Here is a 20,233-nt window from a genome sequence, read left to right as displayed (position 1 = left end):
TTCTCATACTTGCACCTTGATTCATTGCTCCTTCCCTACATCCATCATTTTCAGGCTCTTTCTGTCTCTGGCCGGTCCAGGGTAGGCATAGGGGGAAGAGGAGATTCCTGCTCAGGGTTTCCAAGCTGTAGGAAAGCCGGGGCTGGGCTGAGGGGAGGAGCAGGAGGTAGGAGATGAACCCCTGGCGTTCCAGGTTGAATTTCCAAATACTTTTTCAACCAGTGCTGTGTACTACTGTGCTCTGCAGATTAAGTTAACATTTGTAAACTGATCTAAATGTTGAAGAGGCTACAAAAGAGGGATTCAGGTAGAGACCAGTGCCATGGACAAGGTCTTCCTCTGATGTGTGAAAGTCACTTCTCTGTTTTGATCAGCATGCCATCCCACATTCCTTGCATGTCATTGTTTTTGCTGTACTGCACAGACCCTGCATGAAGATAAATTAATATATGTTAAAAATCTATCTTATAACTAAGAAATAAAAATAGAGATCAATTCCTTCTTTCCCTAAGGTTTTGGGTCTCAGCCTCACCGTTTGGTAGAGTCATCAGGGGAGCTTCTAATAAATACAGATGCTAGTCCTTTCTGATCTCACTGGTCTGCGTGAGGTCTAGGCATTGGCATTTCTTAAAGACTCCCAGGTAATGTTAATGCTGCCGGAGCTCCAGAGTGCAACCTGGCAGGCCTGTGGGTCCGTACTGAGCAGCTGTGGGTATTCCCTGTACCTCCTTCCCCCAACCTCAGGTTCCAAGAAAAGGGTCAGGTGACACCAAAGATGCTTCCGGCAGAACCCAAAATAATATATCTGTGTAACCTTTTAACAAAGTTTTATTAATAGTACATGGTCTCTTGTTACCTACCTCATTTTCTTGGCAGTATTTTCAAGACCTATTTCCAAGATCCATCTTAAACTACTAAAGAAGAATTATTATAGACATTAATAACTATTCTTCCAAAATATGACTCCAAAAAGAAGGATGAAGGATAAACTTTGTGAAGATGAATCTCCATTGCTTTGTCCATTATTTTTCTATAGGCACAGTTTATTTGCTTCTCCTGCATATGTCCTTCTCAAATGTACAGGTTATTAAATATTAATAATAGAGGGATTTGAGAAAATATTTATTTGTCTTAAAAAAATGCAAATTAGAAGCAAAAGAAAGAATCTTAATTTACTGGGAAGTGTGACCTCCAAACACTCAGAACAAATTCATATGGAGTTAATGAGTCTTAAACCACCATCCAGGCCAGGTTTTACAAGGTGTGGTCAGGAGCCTCCTGGCTAGACAGGCAGTCTACCTATGGCTTTGTCCCAACTTCTCTAGGGACAAGGGTCAGTCATCTGCATTTTAAACAAGCTTCCTAGGCATTTTGCCTGACTTTACTTTTTAAAGCAGCAGTGCCATCTTTAAAATAAAATTGTGCACAGAATCCCAGTAAATAAACTAGTGAAGGTGGAGCTCCTCCAGTGGGCAAAGTAGTGATGAGGCAGGCTTGGGGTTCAGCAGGTGACCTGTCCTGGGGGTTTAGGGAAGCTTCCCAGAGGCACTGCACCCAGCTGCTTGAAGGACTCCAAACATCAGTGTCGTCTCTGCCTCTGTGCTTCCACTGAGCTGCCTGTTCCCTAACTTGTTGCCTTCTGTCTCTCCTTCTGCCTTCTCTCCATTCCAAGGGCCATCCTTGTTAATGTCCTTGGAACTCTTCTTGTCTTACCACACTCTTTCTTCCTCAACCATCCTATTCACTCAATGGCTTCTGAAATACATGCATTTGTCCAAACAGTCACAAAAGAAAAGAAATTTAGAACATGGTAAGGTTATGTTAAGGTGAAATAATTTTTTTTAACATTTGCACTTGCTGAATTGTAACGCTTTCTTTTTTTTGCGGTACGTGGGCCTCTAACTGCTGTGGCCTCTCCCGCTGCGGAGCACAGGCTCCGGACGCGCAGGCTCAGCGGCCACGGCCCACGGGCCCAGCCGCTCCGCGGCACGTGGGATACTCCCGGACCGGGGCACGAACCCGCGTCCCCTGCATCAGCAGGCGGACTCTCAACCACTGCGCCACCAGGGAAGCCCAACAGTGTTTTTTTTAATTGAAGTATAGTTGATATCCAATATTATATTAGTTTCAGGTGTATAACATAGTGATTCAATATTTTTATAGATTATACTCCATTTGAAATTATTATAAAATATTGGCTGTATTTCCTCTGCTGTATAATACAACCTTGTAGCTTATTTATTTTATACATAATGAATTATAAAAGTTTTTAACTTCCCAATGTTCTCATTTCATTGTGCATCTACTCTGGCTGGAGTGGACTTCAAGCATGCCCAAACATTTCTCTGGTTGTCCAGGACTGTTATCAGGGGCTGATCTTGTATTATGTCATTCTTTATGTTATATCAAGTAAGTTGCATCAGGCTTTCCATGCCCGCAGGTAACTTCTTAAAGTCCTGGTTGTGTTTATTTCATGGTGGGAGATGAAGAAAGACGAGCAAACATCTAGTCTCTGTGTGAATCAAGCGTGCTGTGATAAGCTGCCAGAGGAACTGCAGAGAGGGTCATGCAGAATTGCTCACAGGACCATATTACATCCAAGTGTGACAAAACTCTGCACAAAGCAAGACGCACACTTGGGCCAGTCACTGGGTTGTTGTGGCATCTGTTCAGGGGAATCTGGAGGCCCAGCTTAGCCCCCCTCTGACTTTCACACTTTGAACGGTGTCAGGAAAAGCGCTGGCCTCAAAGCATCACTAACACCATTGCACCCATCACCAGTGACCCCCATCCTGAGTCGGAAACTCCTCAAATTTTGGGCTGTGTGCTCAGACACTGCCACTTCTTGCTCCTTTGTCCACTAACCCAGTAAATAGGCCATTTGGGGTAGGTCAGAAAGGATTGGGATAAGCTCTTTTTCTTTGTGCCCCTCTTCTCTCATTAACTCAGGGCCAATGGCAACTGGATCTTGATTCCTCCTGAGGCTGCACAGAATCCCTACCACATAGCCTCCCAAAGCTTCCAGCAACCAGGCACGGTTCTCATTGCCCCTCAAGCGAGGTGCCAGGGCTAGCACACTATCTCACTGCACTTTGCACTTCAGTTCTTGTAAGAGAAACCTTGACTCCAGACACAGTGTTTGTTGTCTGGATGCAAAATCAGGTGCTGGAACCCATGTCAGTTTTCTTTGAAGAGCTAAAGGTTCCTTACCTGTTACTTCTCCCTAACCTGTAGCCTGGGACAAAATGGACACTGTAGCAACATGCAGCTACTCAGCAAGCAAAAGTAAGATGTTCCTTCACTCCAGCATTGCTGAACATTGTGGGCTTCGGGTCATCTTGAGATGGCAATGAATTGTCTCCAGCTATTTTCTTAATGTCAGTTTCTGAAAATAAACCAGGATTAGTGGCACGAGCTGAGTTGAATTAATAGCTGCTTGGGAAGTAAAATAACTAAATCTCTTAGTTTTTAAATATATCTGCAAAATTAATCCAAAATAATTATAGTTTAGAAATGTATAGTGAATACCTTTGAAGGCTAGACTTACATCCAGTTTATAGTCCTTACATTTCAAACGGTGAATCTCTGCTTATAACTCATAAATGAGATCAAGTACACCTAATCATAAATATCTTCCAAAGAGTTAGTTTAACATTTTAGCTGGTCTCATATTTGTCCTGTCATGCTCTCACTATCCTCTTATAGGCCTTCTATACTCCATTGTCCTGGTTATAGGAGCAGACTCTCAGGCCCTGGGCTTTGTCCCCTGTCAATCTTCCTGCTATCATCTCAGCCATCCCCACCACCCTCATGCCACAAGTTTACATCCTCAGAGCATGTCTACTTGCTATTTTTTCATATCCTATTTGTAACCCATCAATCTTTTGATCACTAGAGTTCACTGTTTTCAAATAGAAAAGTTTGTCCTTCCATAAGGCTCTAAATCTCAATTCATTTAATCTAACTAACTTTGTTTTCTGCCGTTTAATTAATTCATTTAATCATACATTCAGTCATTTACCTACAAAGAGAATGGGCACCTGTAGAGTGTCAGGCCTTGAGACACCACAGGGTGTTGGCAGAGGGGACTGTGGTATGCTACCCAGATTTCCCCTTCAGGTTTGAAGCCAGGGGTGTAGGTGGCTGAGGGCTCACCACTGAATCCCTTTGGGGACTAGCTTTCAGTTGTACACATTCTGTGGAGCTGCCTGCCCAGGTTTCGCTCACTCCTTGCAAGCAGCCACCACCAATAACCAGCTGGCGTGGTGTCAAAGACTTGGGATCCTTGCCACAATTTAGGATGATTGGGAAGGGCCATCCTAACTCCAGGTCTCCCTATTGGATTGGCTGAAGCTTCTGCTACAATTGCATTGCAGTTCAATTTCTCTTTGCCCAATTCCACTTCCTTCACTCCCTTACAGGCTTTGTTCTTGAAAGTGCCCCCTCCCAAAACCACTTGCATGCAAATTTTCATCTTAGAGTCTTCTCGGGGAACCTGACCTAATACAGAGCTCTCCCTCAAGAAAATTACAGTCTAACAGAGAAGTCAGACAAATAAACAGGCAAATCAACAGTGTGGTAAGTGATATGACAGGAGATAGTCTAGGTTACTTGAGGTATGGTTCAGGGTGAGGGGGGAGGAAAGTTCCTTCAGGAGCTGATTTCTAAGTGAGGTGTTAAGGATAAGCCAGTTATCCAGGAGAACTGCCAGGGGCTGGGCAGGACAAAGGTATGACAGTTTAAGAGAATGGCATGTGTAGAGGTCCAGGGGGATGGAGGACACAGAGTGTTGGGGAATGGTGAGAGATAAGGCTGGAGAAGAAAAAAGTAGGGAGAGGGTATGACAGAACACAGTTCATGAAGGCCTAGTGAGTCATGTTTAGGAATTTGGAAGTGCGGAATGATTTTTTAAGAAGAAGTGACATCAGATTTGCATATTAGAAATGGTTCTCTGGAATAACGATGGGAAGCAAGAGAAGATGCAAAACCAAATAGGAGATGATGCTGAAACTCATGGGAAATTGATGGTGGACCATGGCAGTGAGGATGGAAAGAAAGGAATTTGAGAGACAATTATGGGATAGAATCAGTAGGATTCTGTGATTGATTGGATGTTGGAGGTAAGAGAGAAGACATAAATATGACTCCCTGGATACGGGAACAGGGAAAATCGTGGTGTCATTCACTGAGATTAGGTGACTGGAAATGACACAGATTTGGATTTGGGGGTTCGAAGTGCCAAAATGACATCCCAGTGTGAGCATCGAATGGGCAGTTGGAGATATGGATTTGAGGCTCAATGAGGAAATCTGGGCTGGGGACACATGTTTGGAAATCTCTAGCAAAAAGGCAGTAATGAGATTGCCCAGGGAATGTGCATGGAGTCAAAGGAGGAAAGGCTCAGTTTTAAACCCTAGAAGACATCAATATTTAGTGAACAAGAGGGACCTTCAAGGGAGACTGAAAAAGAACAAAGAGACACAAAATCCAAGAACATGTGTGTCAGAGAAACCAAAGGAAGGGAGTGGTCAGATGCCAAGATAAAGACTCATGTGTCCTGTGAATTTAGCAACGTGGAGGTCATTAGTGATCTCAATGAGAGCAGTTTTGTGGTATGTTAGATACAATGCCAGACATCCATGAGCTTGACTGACTGGGAAATGAGGAAGCAGAGATGACAGGTATAAGGAACTCTACCAGGAATATCTATGAATGAAGCAAGGAGAGGGAGAGGGCAGTTGTTTTGGGGAGATGTTAGTTTGGGAGATAGTTCTAATTAAGACGAGAGTCACTTGGGCAAGATTGAGGCTGTTGGAAGGCAACCCAAACAGTAGAGAGATGACCCAGCAGTTAGTTGGTAGAGTGAGGCACCAAGATGGTGGGATGGAGTAAACCAACCCTTGGAGAAGAGGTTGGTTGCATATGGAAGAGGGGCTCCTTCTTGTGATGTGAAGGAAGGAGGGTCTTGGGTAAATTTGTGGGTATCTGGGAGGACAGGGAGGCAAGTCCTGATAGTGTCCAGTTTCTCCATGGAGTAGGGGGAAAGCCCTCGTCTGCTGGGAGTATGGGAGTTGGTGAGACAGGTGTGGCAGGTTTGCAAGTCTAGCTGTCATGGCCAGCTCAGGCTGCTCTAACAGAATACCATAGACTAGGCAGCCTATAAAAAACAGACGTTTATTTCTCACAGTTCTGGAGGCTGGGAAGTCCAGGATCAAGGTGCTGGGAAATTCAGTGTCTGGCGAGGGCCTCATTCCCCATTCAGAGATGGCCCTCTTTTTGCTGTGTCCTCACATGGTAGAAGCAGGAGAAGGAGTTCTAAGTCTCTTTCATGGGCACTAATCCCATTCCTCAGGGTTCTGCCTTCATGTTCTAATCACATCCCAAAGGCCTCATCTTCAAACACCATCACACTGGGGATTTGGTTTTGACACATGAATCTGGGGAGGAGGGAATTCAGTCCACAGCATTAGCGAACATTTGCTGCATCTGCTCTGGAAAATGGGACCAGGGGAATGAAGGAAGATTTCAGGGCAGCACTCAGGTCCAGTTGCCAATGGAATCTAAGAATTCATATGAGTTCCTGCCTTCCAAGCCATGGGATTTCTCCAGAACTCCAGTAGCATGGGCATAGACCCAAAGTTGGACAGTGGGATTTTGCCAGGTCAGTGAGATGGAAGGACCATGTAGGGAATGCGGGGGGAGATCCTGACAGAGAGAGTCGCAGTGATGGGCCGGGCCCTGGCACTTGAGATGGAATAACAAGGAGACTTAGAGGCATTGGAGGTGGGTTGCTTGGATTTTAAATGCAGGAGCAAAGCCAGATTGAGGTGATGACAAGAAGCAGGATGGGGCTATTGGAGTGGGGCAATGACATGGAGTCGGAATGCAGGTCACCAGAGATGAGGATTTCAGGGAGCAGAGAGGTTCAGTGTTAGGTGCTTAAGTCATCTGCAGCAATAGTAGGAAGTGAGAGGATGGGGGGCCAGGGCTACAGTAAACGGTGGGGGGAGTGTTACCAGGTAATCTGTAGAGGACAGCAACGATTGAAGGGTAGAGATGACAAGGGCTTCAGAGGAGCTTTCCAGAGGCAGAAAGGAGCTCCAGGGAAAGAAGGGGGTGGAGATATGAGGGAATGAACCTGTTACAGGAGAAAGGGCCTCTGAAAAGAGCCAAGAGGTACAGACCACTGAGATGAGCTGAGTGTATTAGGGCGCACAAGGTAAGGTCGGGTGGAGGAAACAGCTTAGTGGGGAGAGGATAAATTGTGTGATACATCCAGGTGCTGACCCTGGAGAATGGGCTCGGAGGACTGACCAGTCAATGTCCAGATGAATCAGTCTCCCACCTTATCTGCATCTGGCAGCAGGTGAGGGCCAGGCTCAGGAATATGAGTCAGCAAAGGCCCGCTGGATGCGAGCAAGTCCCTGTTCACATTAGAGGCTAACAGTGGGATTCATTGGCTCCCAGTGTTCCTAAGGCCACGTGTGTTTGTGTGTGTGTGTGTGTGTGTTTGCGGGACAGAGGTGCTCAGCCTCCTTTGGCGAGGAGTCTGCTCAGGGGTAGATAGATTTGGGGGCTCTGAGACCCAGGATCCATGTCTGGGCACTCTAAGCATTTCATGCTCCAATCTCTTTAATCCTTTTATTTATTCCTCAAACTTATATTAGTTGTTTCTTCCCTTCCTCATTCCAAAAAGGATTTAAGATGTTCCTGTTAGCACTTACTATGGGTCAAGCACACAAGGGTTTCGGATATATGTTGTTCCCTCTCTATAACGTGGTTTCCAAGTTTCCTTCTGTTCAAAGATCTATCGTTCCAACAAGGCCTAGACAAGTTTCATCTCCTCCCTGAAAACTCCTCAGTCGTATCAGATGCAGTCTTTTCTCTTTGGAACTCTTTCAGTACTTGTGCTCTGAATTACATATTTCCCTATGCAATCATATTTTCTCCTAGCTTACCCTACCTCTCCATTGAAACTGTAAGACCTTTGGGGATAAGGACTTTATGTGAATTTTTAACGTCTCTGAAATCCACTAAGACACCAAGGACATAGTAAGCCCTCAGTAACAGGAACTGCATTTTAGGGAGACAAGCCCCTCTGTAATGGAGTGTTTCTTGACAGTGCACTAGAACTAGGACTAATAATGAACTTTCTGAGTTTCTCAGGAACAGTCATTGGAGCATGAACAGTTTAAATTACAAGGCCAGCTACCAGAAAGACAGAAGATAAAATGTGAAAAGCAATAAAGTGGCAATTTACATTTGTTCTCACCAGAGACTAAAGAAATACATTCATTATAACAGTGACAAGCTAATGTTGGGGCTTTGTGGAAAGTTGAATGTTATACAGATATCCTTTGTTGCACCCATTTTAGGTTTCTGTGAAGTGTGCCTGGATTATGCAGGTTCCTCTCTTGATATGAGCAACTGCTGAGGGACACAACTGTCAGAATCTAGAACTTGACCCCCAGACACTTCTGCAATAAACAGATCAAGTGACCTAGTTCAAGGAAATGAGAAACAGATGCCACAGTCAAGATCCTCCTTTTGCTGTCACTCCTGTGGGTAGGAGAGCGAGTGGGAGGAAAAGGGGGAAATTTGGAAGTTTTAATTAGGGCCTTGAAAATGCAAATGTAAAGAAATAAGGAAATTGGTTCCCGGCAGTCTTCCCTTGACCAAATTTTGCTTTTCATTGTCCGTTTAACAATGTTTCCCTGGTCCCTATACTTTAATATCGCTAGGCTTTATTTGGGGGCATTTACTTGTCTTTATTATTTTATGCGCATTTCCTTTTAATTTCCTATTTCTCCATCCCCAAAGCTTTTACAAAATTAGTTTTTTAATTAAAAATTTTTATTTCAAATGCCCAAGATGTAGCTTTTAGTGAGAAAAGGATTGGGCTTGTATCCCGGTGACCAGACCAGGGATTTTTCATGAGTGGTTGCTCTGTAGGGTTTCTATCCTTGGAATTTGTCTGCTTTGATCCAGTATTTCTATAGTGTCACATAAGGAAGTACCTTTCTGGTACATCTGGAACTCCTGAAAAAAAGGCATTAAAGGTGGCCAGTAATTGTAATACTTTAATCTGTATTCATTATAATCTTGAATTACTTCTTAGGATCATCTACACACATTTTTTTTTTTTTTAAAAGCAGCTTTCAGTCCCCCCCACCCCCTTTCTCTCTCTCTCTCTTTAGCGTCTGTCCACCACTATGTGGCAGCCCTTAGCCTAAAGATATGAATATGAATAAAATGCATTCTCTGCTCTTTTGGTCTCAGAGTTATAAAGACAAAATGAAATCTGGCACATAACTTTCATGACTATTCCATTTTTTGCTCTACCACTCTCCCTGTGTGAAACATCCTCCTTTCTTGGGGGGAGGGGAGAGAGAAGTAAGAGCAGTTGCCTACTATTTTATCCAAGCTTAATGACCCATGAAATGGTCATCCTTTGTAAAGCATGTGTGGGAAGCAGGAAACTTCAAGGAGAGGAGCAACTGCTCAGACAGCTGAGAAACTTGAAGCCCAGAGCGTGTGGGTCTGGTCTAAACATCACACAGCTGTCCTTGCTCCTCAGCACTCTGTTCCTCTGCATCTTCACATCCATTCTGGACTGTCAGCTTCAGGCTTCGGGAGGACAGAAGACTTGCCACCCTCCGTATACAGCATCCACTGCTTTGAACATTTATCGAGCAATTACTTTGATGGAAGTAATTGTTAGATACCTTACATATACTGTCTTACTTATCTTTTACTAATAAGTAAAGTACTTTAACTTTTACTAATCTGTAGGGTAGATGTTTTTATTACTCTTATTTTAGGGATGAGGAGACCGAGACTCAAAAAGGTCTGGTAGGGCTTCCCTGGTGGCGCAGTGGTTGAGAGTCCGCCTGCCGATGCAGGGGACATGGGTTCGTGCCCCGGTCCGGGAAGATCCCACATGCTGCGGAGCGGCTGGGCCCGTGAGCCATTGCCGCTGAGCCTGCATGTCCGGAGTCTGTGCTCCGCAACAGGAGAGGCCACAACAGTGAGAGGCCCGCATACCGCAAAAAAAAAAAAAAAAAGGTCTAGTAACTTGGCCAAGGTCATAGGGTTGGTACACGTCAGAGCAAAGACTGGAATATGGGCCTATTGTCACCATGTGTTTTGACCAATATGCTAGACTGCCCCCACTTGGTCGCCAAGAAGAGAAGGGACTCCTCAGCACTGGTGGAACTTATCAAAACCCACTGGGTATGGCTTAAACAATAGGTGTTCCTCTTTCAATACAGTTCAACAAATTTTCACAGTCAAGCTCTGGGTTAGGCTCTGTGGGACAATATGAAGTTGAGTAGGAAAGCTTCTTTGTTTTCTAGAAATTCGAGACCATGGGAGGAGGGCTAGAACTAAGTAACTTTCAAGTGAACTACAGAACACAGCATATTTAATCTTCATCTGATTATGTTATCTCCTGCATTCATTCACTCAATCACTCATTTATTTTTTCAACAAGTGTTTTCTCTGGCAAAATGGTACCAGTTGAATCCAAGAGGGAAACACACTGGATCCATCTGACACATAATTTCAGAATACAAGCATTGTGTAATATCACTTCAATAATTTTTTAAAAAGTGTCTAAAAATAGTTGTTCCCTGTTCTGATGAAAGACAGGTGAAAATTCAAATTCACAAAATATATAGAGTATGAGGGATTATTAATTAGCATGGCAAATTTTTTCCCTTTACAAAATAATTAATTGCCCTTAAAAAGGCATAACAGTGAATGGATGCCGATATTAATTAACTTCCTTAAATAACGAAATCACTGGACAAAGAAACTTAAGGGCAAGGATCCACAGCCACGTGAAGCACCTGGAATTACAATGGAGATAATCAGAACGATGTGGCTTGATTTACAAAATTGGGAATTAAGGACAACTTTTTGGAACAAGCCCACTGGACACCGCAAGTAAAGGAACTTAGTTATCCAGGAGGCTGTAGGGTTTTGTCCAAAGAATGCAAGGGTGGGTTGGGGGGAGAAGGGTAACTGGGATCTGCCTGGTTTTCCCAATCTTCCTGGGCTTCCTTCAGTCATGCCTTCCGCTTGCTACGTGTAAGAAAATGCGTTTTCGACTAAGGTTTTGTATTTTAACAGCAAATAAAGTTTTTCTGCTTTCTTTCAAGCCACAAGGTTACAGCATTTAAAAGTAACAGAACATACGATAAATTTTTCTTCTCGGTCCACTCAATTTTATCACCCTCAGCCTGGGCTCCTACCCTGGTTTTCAGTTTTAATGTCAGGCACACACTTGTGTCTCGACCCTTAACAGCTCCCCTTGAGATACTCTGCTGCCATTTAAAATCGGGTTGCCCCGCTCGTCGTATCAGCGAATGCGGGAGCTGCACTCGGCAGCGCTCTAAACTGCAAGGCCACACATTGTGGAGTAACGTGACCCAGTGGCTCTACTTTGTTCTGCTCTTCTTCCAGCGGCAGGGCCACCGAGGCTCCAGAGCGCACGCACAGCGCCCCCGCGTGGTCATTCCCGAGCGTCTCCTCCCCGGTCCGGCCGTCCCCGAGACGAGCTGCTTGGGCCACGCGGGCTTTCTCGGGGTCCACTTGCAGCCTTAATCGGGTCCGAAACTTCGACCAGCGGCCCCCGCCCCGAGAGGGCCCTTTCTTCTTCCCGGCCGCTCCCAAAGGGAGGGACAGCCGCTCCCGGGAGGCGATCCGTGCCCTCGCCCTGGCTGAGTCCTGCACAGGTCCCACGTAGGGCCGGGGTCGCCGGGCTGCCCCAGGTCGGCCCCCGCCCTCGCCGGAAGTCCGCGCGTGCGCGCTGGCTGTCCGGGAGCGCGCGTCCGGCGCGGAGGGGCGGGGGGAGCGGGACCGCAGCCGCTCACAGGGTGTCCCCGCCCCCGCCCCCGCCCCCCGGCGTTCCGCGGTCGCCGTGACAACCGGCAGCGGCGGCGGGCGCACGAGTCCGGCGCCGCCTCCCGGCCGCACCGCCAGGCAGGCAGCCGCCGCCAGGCCTTGCAGCTTTCCCCGCCTCCCCGCCGGCGGGGAGGGGCCGGCCCGCCCTCCGCCCGCCCGCCCGCCTGAGAGTGAGCGGCGCCGGGGCCGCCCCGCCAGCCCGCCGTTCCCCGGCCGCCGTCCGGGCGCGCGCAGCGAGCGGGCGCGACTATGCCAAGATGGTCCTGCAGGCGCGGAACAAGCACCGGGAGGCGGCCCCCAAGCCGCCCCAGCCACCCTGTGCCTCGCAGTCGCCGCTGAGGGGGTCGCCAGATGTCGGCGCCGGGGAGCCCGGGCCCGAGCGCGCGCCCCCGTCCCCTCGGCGCAAGGGCGCCGCGGGCAGAAAGGGGCCCCGCGCCGAGCCCGCCCCGCCGCTCGCCGGGGGCGGCCTCGGGGGGCGCTTGGCGGCCGGGCTGCGCGGGGCGCTGGGCCTGCGGCTCTCGGGGCGCGGCCGGACCTGGACCACGCTCCTGCTAGGTGAGCAGCCCAGCGCGCGGGCGCCGCCGGGACGCGGAACTTTGAGGCGCGGGCCCCCTCTCCCCTTCCCCTCCGCTCTCCTCCGGCTTCCGTGCCGCCGAGCCCCGCCGGTCGGTCCCTGCCAGTTCGCAGCCCTCTCCGAGTTTTCCTGGGACATCCTTACCTCTTCCTTCCCTCTCCCTCCCCTAGGCTCAGTCTTCCTCGCTCCCTTCCTACTTGCTCTCTGTCTCTGCTTTAAAAAAAAAAAAAAAAAATGGCCCCGAGATCAACAGCTGCCCGGCCTGGCAGCGAATTGGCAGGTCTGCGCTAACGAGATTGGACGCTGCTGATTGGCGCGGGCCGGCAGCCTTCCAGTTATCTCGCCTCCTGTCCGGGAGGATGGTTTGCTTTGGGTTGGAAGCGATTCCACTGAACTCAAAGCAAAAGCACGTCCCCTGTTCTAGAAAGTTGCTAAACTTATAATTAAATTTTGGCGTGCTGTTTTCTTCTTGGCTGCAGACACCGCCGATGGCACTTTATTTGTGATTCCCTTCCGCACGTCACCTTCCCGGTTGTGTTGTGTTTTGGGCCCCCAAGCTGGGACCCTGCTGACCTGGGAAGGATTGGTATGGAGGGCTCCCTCTCATCCGCTGCCTTGACCTAACGGATGATATGTAATGATGTGCTGAAAAAAATAAAGTTGAAACATTCACATGTTGTGGACCGACTTCAGGTTTCCTTTGTTTTCTGGTCGACATTCTGATAAGGCAAGTTATAGCAGTTTGGATAATAGGCCTCATTTTTCTAAGTCAGCAAGTAAAATGCTGTAACACTGCCTTTTCCTATATAATGTCATTAATGGGCTTTGGCTACTGAATTATTTAACTCTTGGTCCTTTCAAATTCCTTTAGTGACCCCAAAGAATTTGGAGTTCAGTATAGACCAGGGAATAAAATACAACAAATCGGCTTCCCCTGAGATCACAGCCACTCAATCATAGAAAGCCAGTCATCACCGTGTGTGTGCGCCTGCACACACACACATTTTAATGGGCTCAGAAATGTTGATATTGCTTTTGGGGTACTTTTTTTTTTTTCTATTGTAGATTCAAGACTAGAGAAATTCAGTATTTTCAGTACATTTCTCCTTTTTTTCAGTAGCGAGCTTGAAAAACCTTGCCAGTGTGCAGGTTAGTTCAATTCACCTTGGGGAGGCAGCATGGTACAGTGGATGAGACAGAGGCTCCTGATCCAGTTCACTGTGTTTAAGTTTGGTTTAAGTTTCAAGTTATTTCCTTTGCGAGCCTTGCCTTCTCTGTGACATGGGATTATCACCTGCCCTACTTACTCCAGGGCACATCCTGAGGAGCAGAACTAAAAGGGGTGGGTACTATATGGCTAGACACTTTGTATCTAAAACATTTAACAAGTTTTAGTTGCTGTTAAACTAAAAGCACAAGCATAATATTGAATTGATACCTGGTGACAGAATGAAGTTGCATTTTTCTTGAATAGATAGCTACTATAAACATTAACCACTTTGTAGCAAAATATGGAAGGGCATCACTCCTTAAGGGAGGTTACAGTAACAAATCATAGAGTAATATCTATTGCCATTTTCTTATGTGCATATTTTCTTTGCTTAGAATTTCATTTCCTTTGAATCTTATATTGGATGGCTTATATTTGGATCTAGTAATGGTTCATACCTAAGTTTTGTATTAATGTAATAGTGTGACACTTTACTTGACTCATCCCTTTGGGTATTGAAAAGAGGTACAGTGAAGGTGCTGTCCCACATTTTTGGATGTACTCTGGACACTGGCCATCAGATGGATGGAGGTTGGATGACCAGACCAAGGTCTAGGGACTTTCTGTCCTTGCTAACCGTTTACATGAGGACACAGGGCAGCTTGAAAGATGATTCTGGAGAATAACCAGACCTGGAATGTTTAGTTCTTTCTCTGGATCTGTACTCTCAAAACCTGTAAAGAGGAGCAGAGTTTAGACATTTTTGAAAGCTGCCTCATTTTCACTCTTCTTCCCTCCCAGAATGAGTGAGAACTGAGCTGACATGGTATGGTTTTTTAGTACAGGATTTTGCTATGACAAAAATTGTTTCATTTGTGTTTTGGAAGAAATTTTACAACTTGAGGCTCCCTGATAGAAGCACACCTTTTAAAGAGAGGCTGACTAGGGGTCCCTAGTCTCTCATCTCCTCCACGTGTGTGAAGCTCTGATGGGGAACTCACAACCTACCAGGATGGCCCTTTCCACTGTTGGGCAGTCTTAAGCCCTGTTAAAAAATCCATTTTAATAAACGTGTTTTTCTTTTTTTTAGACATTATTTACCATTTAATGGTAACAGTCATAAAGAAGGTCTTTGAAATGTTTATTTTTAGATGTTTCAACCCAGTAGCTCCCCATATCAGCCAGGGGAGGCAGTGGTGTAGTAAGAAGAACCATGACACAGTGTTTTCCTAACTTTTTTGACCACAACCTGCAGCAAGCAACACAATTTACGTTAAACTACTCACACTTCTGAAAATCCAACCCTGTATATTTATGCATGTGTCTCTCTGTCTGTCAAACTGTTTTATGTCAGTGTCCTGGCAGGAAACAGATTTAACAAGTGGCCTGTTTTCAAAAGTGTGAGCAGGTTTAAGGAACCCAAAAAGGACACTGAAGCACCCAGGGATTGTCACCAGTGGGAAGGTGCTACCACCTCTGGGCCTGAAGGGGAAAGGGAGCTTCCTCCGGAGCTGAACCCAAGGAGAGCTGTGGAGTGGGGGCAGGATCACCCAAGAAGAGTGACCCCAGACACTCTGCCCACCCTCTGATCTCCCACTGGTGCCTCTCACTGGCTGTCCAACGGGAAATCCTTAGGCAAGGGGTCCAACTGAATCATTCTGTAGGGTCAGCCTCCTGGGGCTGGGAACAAGGCAGAGAAGGGAGGAGAACGGATTTGAAAAGGGAAATGGAGACTAAGAGCAGTATGTGCATACATTTAAAATAAAAAGGTTATGCACTGTACTCACTCTATAATACACAGTGCATTTTGATTTTCTGTTCTGTCCTTTTTTTAAAAATGCTGTTTATAAACCATTAAGCTGATTTCATGATCTAGTATTATGACCCACAGTTTGAAAACACTGCCTTAGAGGAACTGTTTTCTGATTCTGTACTTGTTTCAAACTCATTGGTGCCTGAGCAAAGCATTTAGCTTCTCTGAGCCTCAGTTTGTACACATGTAAAAATGGGAGACCTGGACTAGACTAGTGGTTCCCAACCTTAGCTGTATACTAGTGTCACCTGGAAACTTCAAAAAATCCCAAAAGCTAAGCCACACATCAGACCAATTAAATGAGAATCTGGGGTGGGGTGAGGTGGAGGGAAGCATTAGTAGATTTAAAGTCTGATGTTCTGCTTCCCTTTAGGAGCCGACTGTCTAGCATCACAGAGCTGACATTCCTACCTGACAGCAATCCCCTGGAACTAAGTGTATCTACCCCTCCCCTCTTTTAAATGGGGACACAGCCCAGTTTGCCAGAGTTTCTCCTAATCTCTATTGTTTTCCCAAAATGGGCTGGGAGTTGCTATTTATCATCTGATATGTCTGTTATTTTAATTGGAGTAGCATTCACGGAGATGGTGAAGACTAGGGGTATGGTGAGCGGACAGATTTAAGGGAAGAGATCAAGAATTCTATCTTGGACATGTTACCTTTGAGACATTCGTGAGATGTCCAAGTAGAAATGTCAAGTAGGCAATGGGACATAAGAGAAGAGATCTGAGTGGAAACATAAAACAGGGAGTCATCAGCAAATGGGTGGTATTAAATTCATGGGAATTGATGATAGTATCTTCTCCTGATATGGGGTTTACTCTGTGCCAGGCATAGTTCTAAGTATTTTAGATTAACTGACTTATCTCAGATTCATTTAACTATTAAGTCAGTCCTCACCATGACACTGTGATTGTCATACCCATTTTACCAGATCCGGGACCTGAGGCACACAGATGTTAAGTAACTTGCCCAAGGTCACCCCTAGAATGTGGAAGTGTCAGGACTTGAACCCAGGCAGTGTGGCTCCAGAGTTCATGCTCTTAACTGCTATGCTTATATTTCATCTTCTCTAGGGTGAGAATAGCAAGAAGAGAAATGAAGCCCCAGGGTCCAGTTCAGAGAAACCTCAACATTTAGTGCTCAGTGAGCGTTAGCTTTCTTGTTTCTTCCTTCTTCAGGGGAAATAAGGAAGAGAGGGATCATAACTAGAGATAAGGGAATAGAAGTGGAAAAAGAGCATATTGGGGTTGGCTTAATGGGCAAGAAAAGCTGAGGACCCGAGAGGCACAGGGGCCACTGGCCATCTTGTGGAATGGCTTTCAAACAAACACTTAGACACACCTGAGCACCAGCCCTGAGGGTGTGTTAATACATAGATGTTGGGCCAATACAGTTCCCTGAAAGCCAGTGAGTTGGATGGGTATTTGGGCTTTTAGAGAGCTTCCTCTGTTTAAAACCAGTTTTTTCTTTCTAAAGTACACTTCTGGTTAACTTTAAAGAATGTTTATAATCACTTAAATATATGTTATTATTAAAATATACAATTAGGAGGGTTCTGAATATGTGATATTCATGAGAGCTCAAATAAATAACAAATGTGATAAGTTTAATTTGTGTAAATATAAGGATATATTACCAACTCATGATTGATTTTTGGCCCATAATATGGCATCAGTACTGAAAGCAGATAAAATTTTATTATCTACATGTGTGTATTTGGATGTTGCTAAAATTTGCACTGTAGCTATTTTTGTAAGCTTTACACACTTTGTAAGATTAGGCTATATTATAATGTCTCTTAAAGCTTATGTTAATGAGATATTTACATTATCATAGAGACTACAAGCCTGTGTGCTTGTTTCCAAATGGGGTAGCATAGGCTTTATAATTTATATGTTTAATCTTAAATTCTTGTTTTGCTAGTTCATCTTTTACCATCAGATTATACTTTGCCCAAACCATTGGAACATTATTCTTCCAAGCTCAAGAGTCTGCTAGTTTTCTTTAGTTACCATTCTGATGATTACTAGTCATAAAAGTTAGTAAAAATTACACCTCTTTCTAGGTCAAAACCTTTATATTATTGTTTAATCCCATAAAAAGCAGTCCTGTTTCATAGGAAAGATCAGTTCTCCATGGGTGATTTTCATAATTCAAGAATCATTGAGTACGATTAAGTTTAAAAAGTGGAAGAATTAATTTTTAGAGTACATAAATCTACAACTATTGTAACTTTTATTTTTTTTTTATTTTTGTTTTGATACTATTTTTCATTTTCTCAGCATTATTATTGTCTCCCTCCCCCCCCGAATGCATTTAAGAGCTCATATATCTTCATGTTTTCCTGGCATATTTCCTCATATTTGACTTCCTTTCCAAAGTAACCAATTATCAGGTGTGTTTTTCAGTACTTTCACTACACGTAATTGATTCTTGGATGGCATTTTGTATTTTAATCATAGCAGCAAATGTTAACATAACAGCACAGTCACCAAAACCAGTCACAGAAGTTCTGAGTGATTCATTGTACTGACCAAGGATGGAGGTGATTTTATCTTCTAGTTTACAATAGCACCAACTATATCTTAAAACACAGTTTATAGATCACTTGGCCAATAACTTTTGAAAACTTGCCATCTTGACAGATTTTTAATTTGAGAATATTGTTATAATTGAGAAGAGTGAGGCTTTATTCGTATGTTCACGCCAACTCAAATTTGCCTAATATACTACTGCTCTGCATTGCATTTTCCTGTTACTTCCTAACAGTAACCACTGCTTTTTGTAGTGCAGCCTTTTAGTGCTGAAAATGTCACACCTCAGAATATTTTCCCCATGTTTTAATACTAATCATAAAGTACTTACATAACTAGCAGAGAGCTACTGTTTTCTACTTATGTTTAAAAGTTTTTTTTAAATAAGACCTGATTCCTCACTCTTCTCATCTTTGATCTTCATGGAAGTTTCATGGGAATCTAGAACTTAAAAGTTAACTCCTGGAATTTGATATGTGAGGAAACTAAAATGGGCCAGGTGAATGGTCTGACATCTCTAGTGAGTTCACTGGGTGAAGTTTGGGATTAAAGTTAAGGTATCTTGGCTTGTTAAGCACATCTGTCAAATTGTAGGTTTCAGATCTACAATCTAAGGCAACTGTCACAGATGCTTTAATGGGAAGATGATCTCATGTGTTCCAAGACCTGATAACTTTTTTAGCAAGAGCACTACTTTGGTGGCTTATGGGGAATTGATCTGATTGTTAAATCTTTATGGTCAGCCTGTCAGTCTCCATTTTGTCTTTGCATAACCTTTTTTCGGAAACTACTAAATTCTGAATTGTTTTTGATTGTGTTAGTTGGTTGTTTGGCATTGTTACAAAAAAAAAAACAGAATAAAATAGTAAAAAACAGTATCACAGTTTTCTTAATCATTTAAAGGCTAAGCAAAACATTGTGCTACCCAAGGGCAGTTTGCAATTTGGGGAGAATGCATAACCTTGAGAATCCATAACCATAGCCTTGAAACTTTAAATGGCTTATCGATTAATGAACTTGTTAAAATCTCTTGCTTAATAATATGCTGGGCCTGGGTGTATATTGTGTATATATGGATCTTTTTTTTTTCCCCCCTCTGGTGAAGAGATGCAGCTTCTACATTTTTTTCCATTAGATTTATTAAAGCTTTACAGTTTCACTATGCTTGCTCAGGGGCATTTAATGAGCTAGCATATTATTTCAGGTGTATATTTTATCTAGATACTTGTTCTTTAAAAACTGAAATGGAATTTTTTTTTAGTAAGGAGAAAGTTACTTTATGAAAATTGGTAATGTAGGTTACTGTTTGATTTAGAAATATTTGTGTCCATATTATGTGAGGATACGATTTTAGAAGAAAGTTAGAATTTATTGCTTTAAAAACCCATATGTTGGGTAATTGTATTAAGTATTGCCTACTTTAATATATGTATATACATAAATATTTTAAATGTGAAAATTTTCTTTGTCTATTTCTTTGTTTAGAGGCCTAATTTTATACTGTTTGGGGGTGGTGATATACATTTTCCAGGTTCTGTTTTTATAATTTCACTTCAAAATAAACCTTTGTCCTTGATTTTTAAATTATTTCTAAGAAGTTTCCTCCTTTATGTCAGTGTACCCTTTTGGTTAAATGTGCTTATTAACATTTTTTAATGCTTAAGCTTCCAATTAGAAGGGCACCAGAGGCATAGAACCCAGGCAATCCACGAGGCCTTGGTTTATCCCAATCATGTGACCTTGGGCCTCATGGGAAAATAAGAGCCATTTTTGCCTCAAAAGGGCTCCTGGATCTTTTTGCTTAATATGTGAAAGTGCTCTGTGAACTGCAACTGATAAACAGTTGTTAGATTTATTCATTATAATTGAGAATTTCTTAATTTTTCCCTAACTGTTGTAAGGTATTATTTTGCTCAATGCCAAATATATGGAGGAGATTCAAATTAACTAAGGTCAACGTTACAAGCATTATTACATAGACCACTGTGAATTCTACCTGGGAGCTATATAGTTTCTTCCAATCATGATGGAATTTTAAAGTAGTCCTACTTCTCACTTTGCGACTTAATGTCTCTATTGATAAATTGAGTGCATTCCTTTTTTCCCTATTGAAAAAAACAAATTAAAAGAGTCAAACCTGCCAAGGCTTTTAGTTTGGGGAGCAGAAAGATCTAAAAGGAAAACAGAAAATA

At 43.9% G+C, this 20,233-nt stretch overlaps 1 protein-coding gene across 4 annotated transcripts in view; it reads left to right on the top strand.

The window, feature by feature from the left end:
- The first annotated feature begins 12,122 nt into the window (after positions 1-12,122).
- Positions 12,123-20,233, top strand: part of DPY19L1 (dpy-19 like C-mannosyltransferase 1) — a 161,085-nt gene continuing 152,974 nt past the window's right edge. For all 4 annotated transcript variants that reach the window (XR_014326456.1, XR_014326457.1, XR_014326458.1 and 1 more), the window contains exon 1: positions 12,123-12,462. Coding sequence is in view for 1 of the 4 variants with exons in the window: in XM_082846637.1 (XP_082702763.1) it covers positions 12,165-12,462 (298 nt within the window). In the remaining 3 variants the exon portion in view is untranslated. The remainder of the gene's footprint in view (positions 12,463-20,233) is intronic.

The sequence above is a fragment of the Leucopleurus acutus genome (genome assembly GCF_964270905.1).
Source record: "Leucopleurus acutus genome assembly, chromosome: 9".
Classification (NCBI taxonomy): domain Eukaryota; kingdom Metazoa; phylum Chordata; class Mammalia; order Artiodactyla; family Delphinidae; genus Leucopleurus; species Leucopleurus acutus.
Note: the sequence above shows the minus strand (reverse complement) of the source record. Positions and strands in the feature narration are given on the sequence as shown.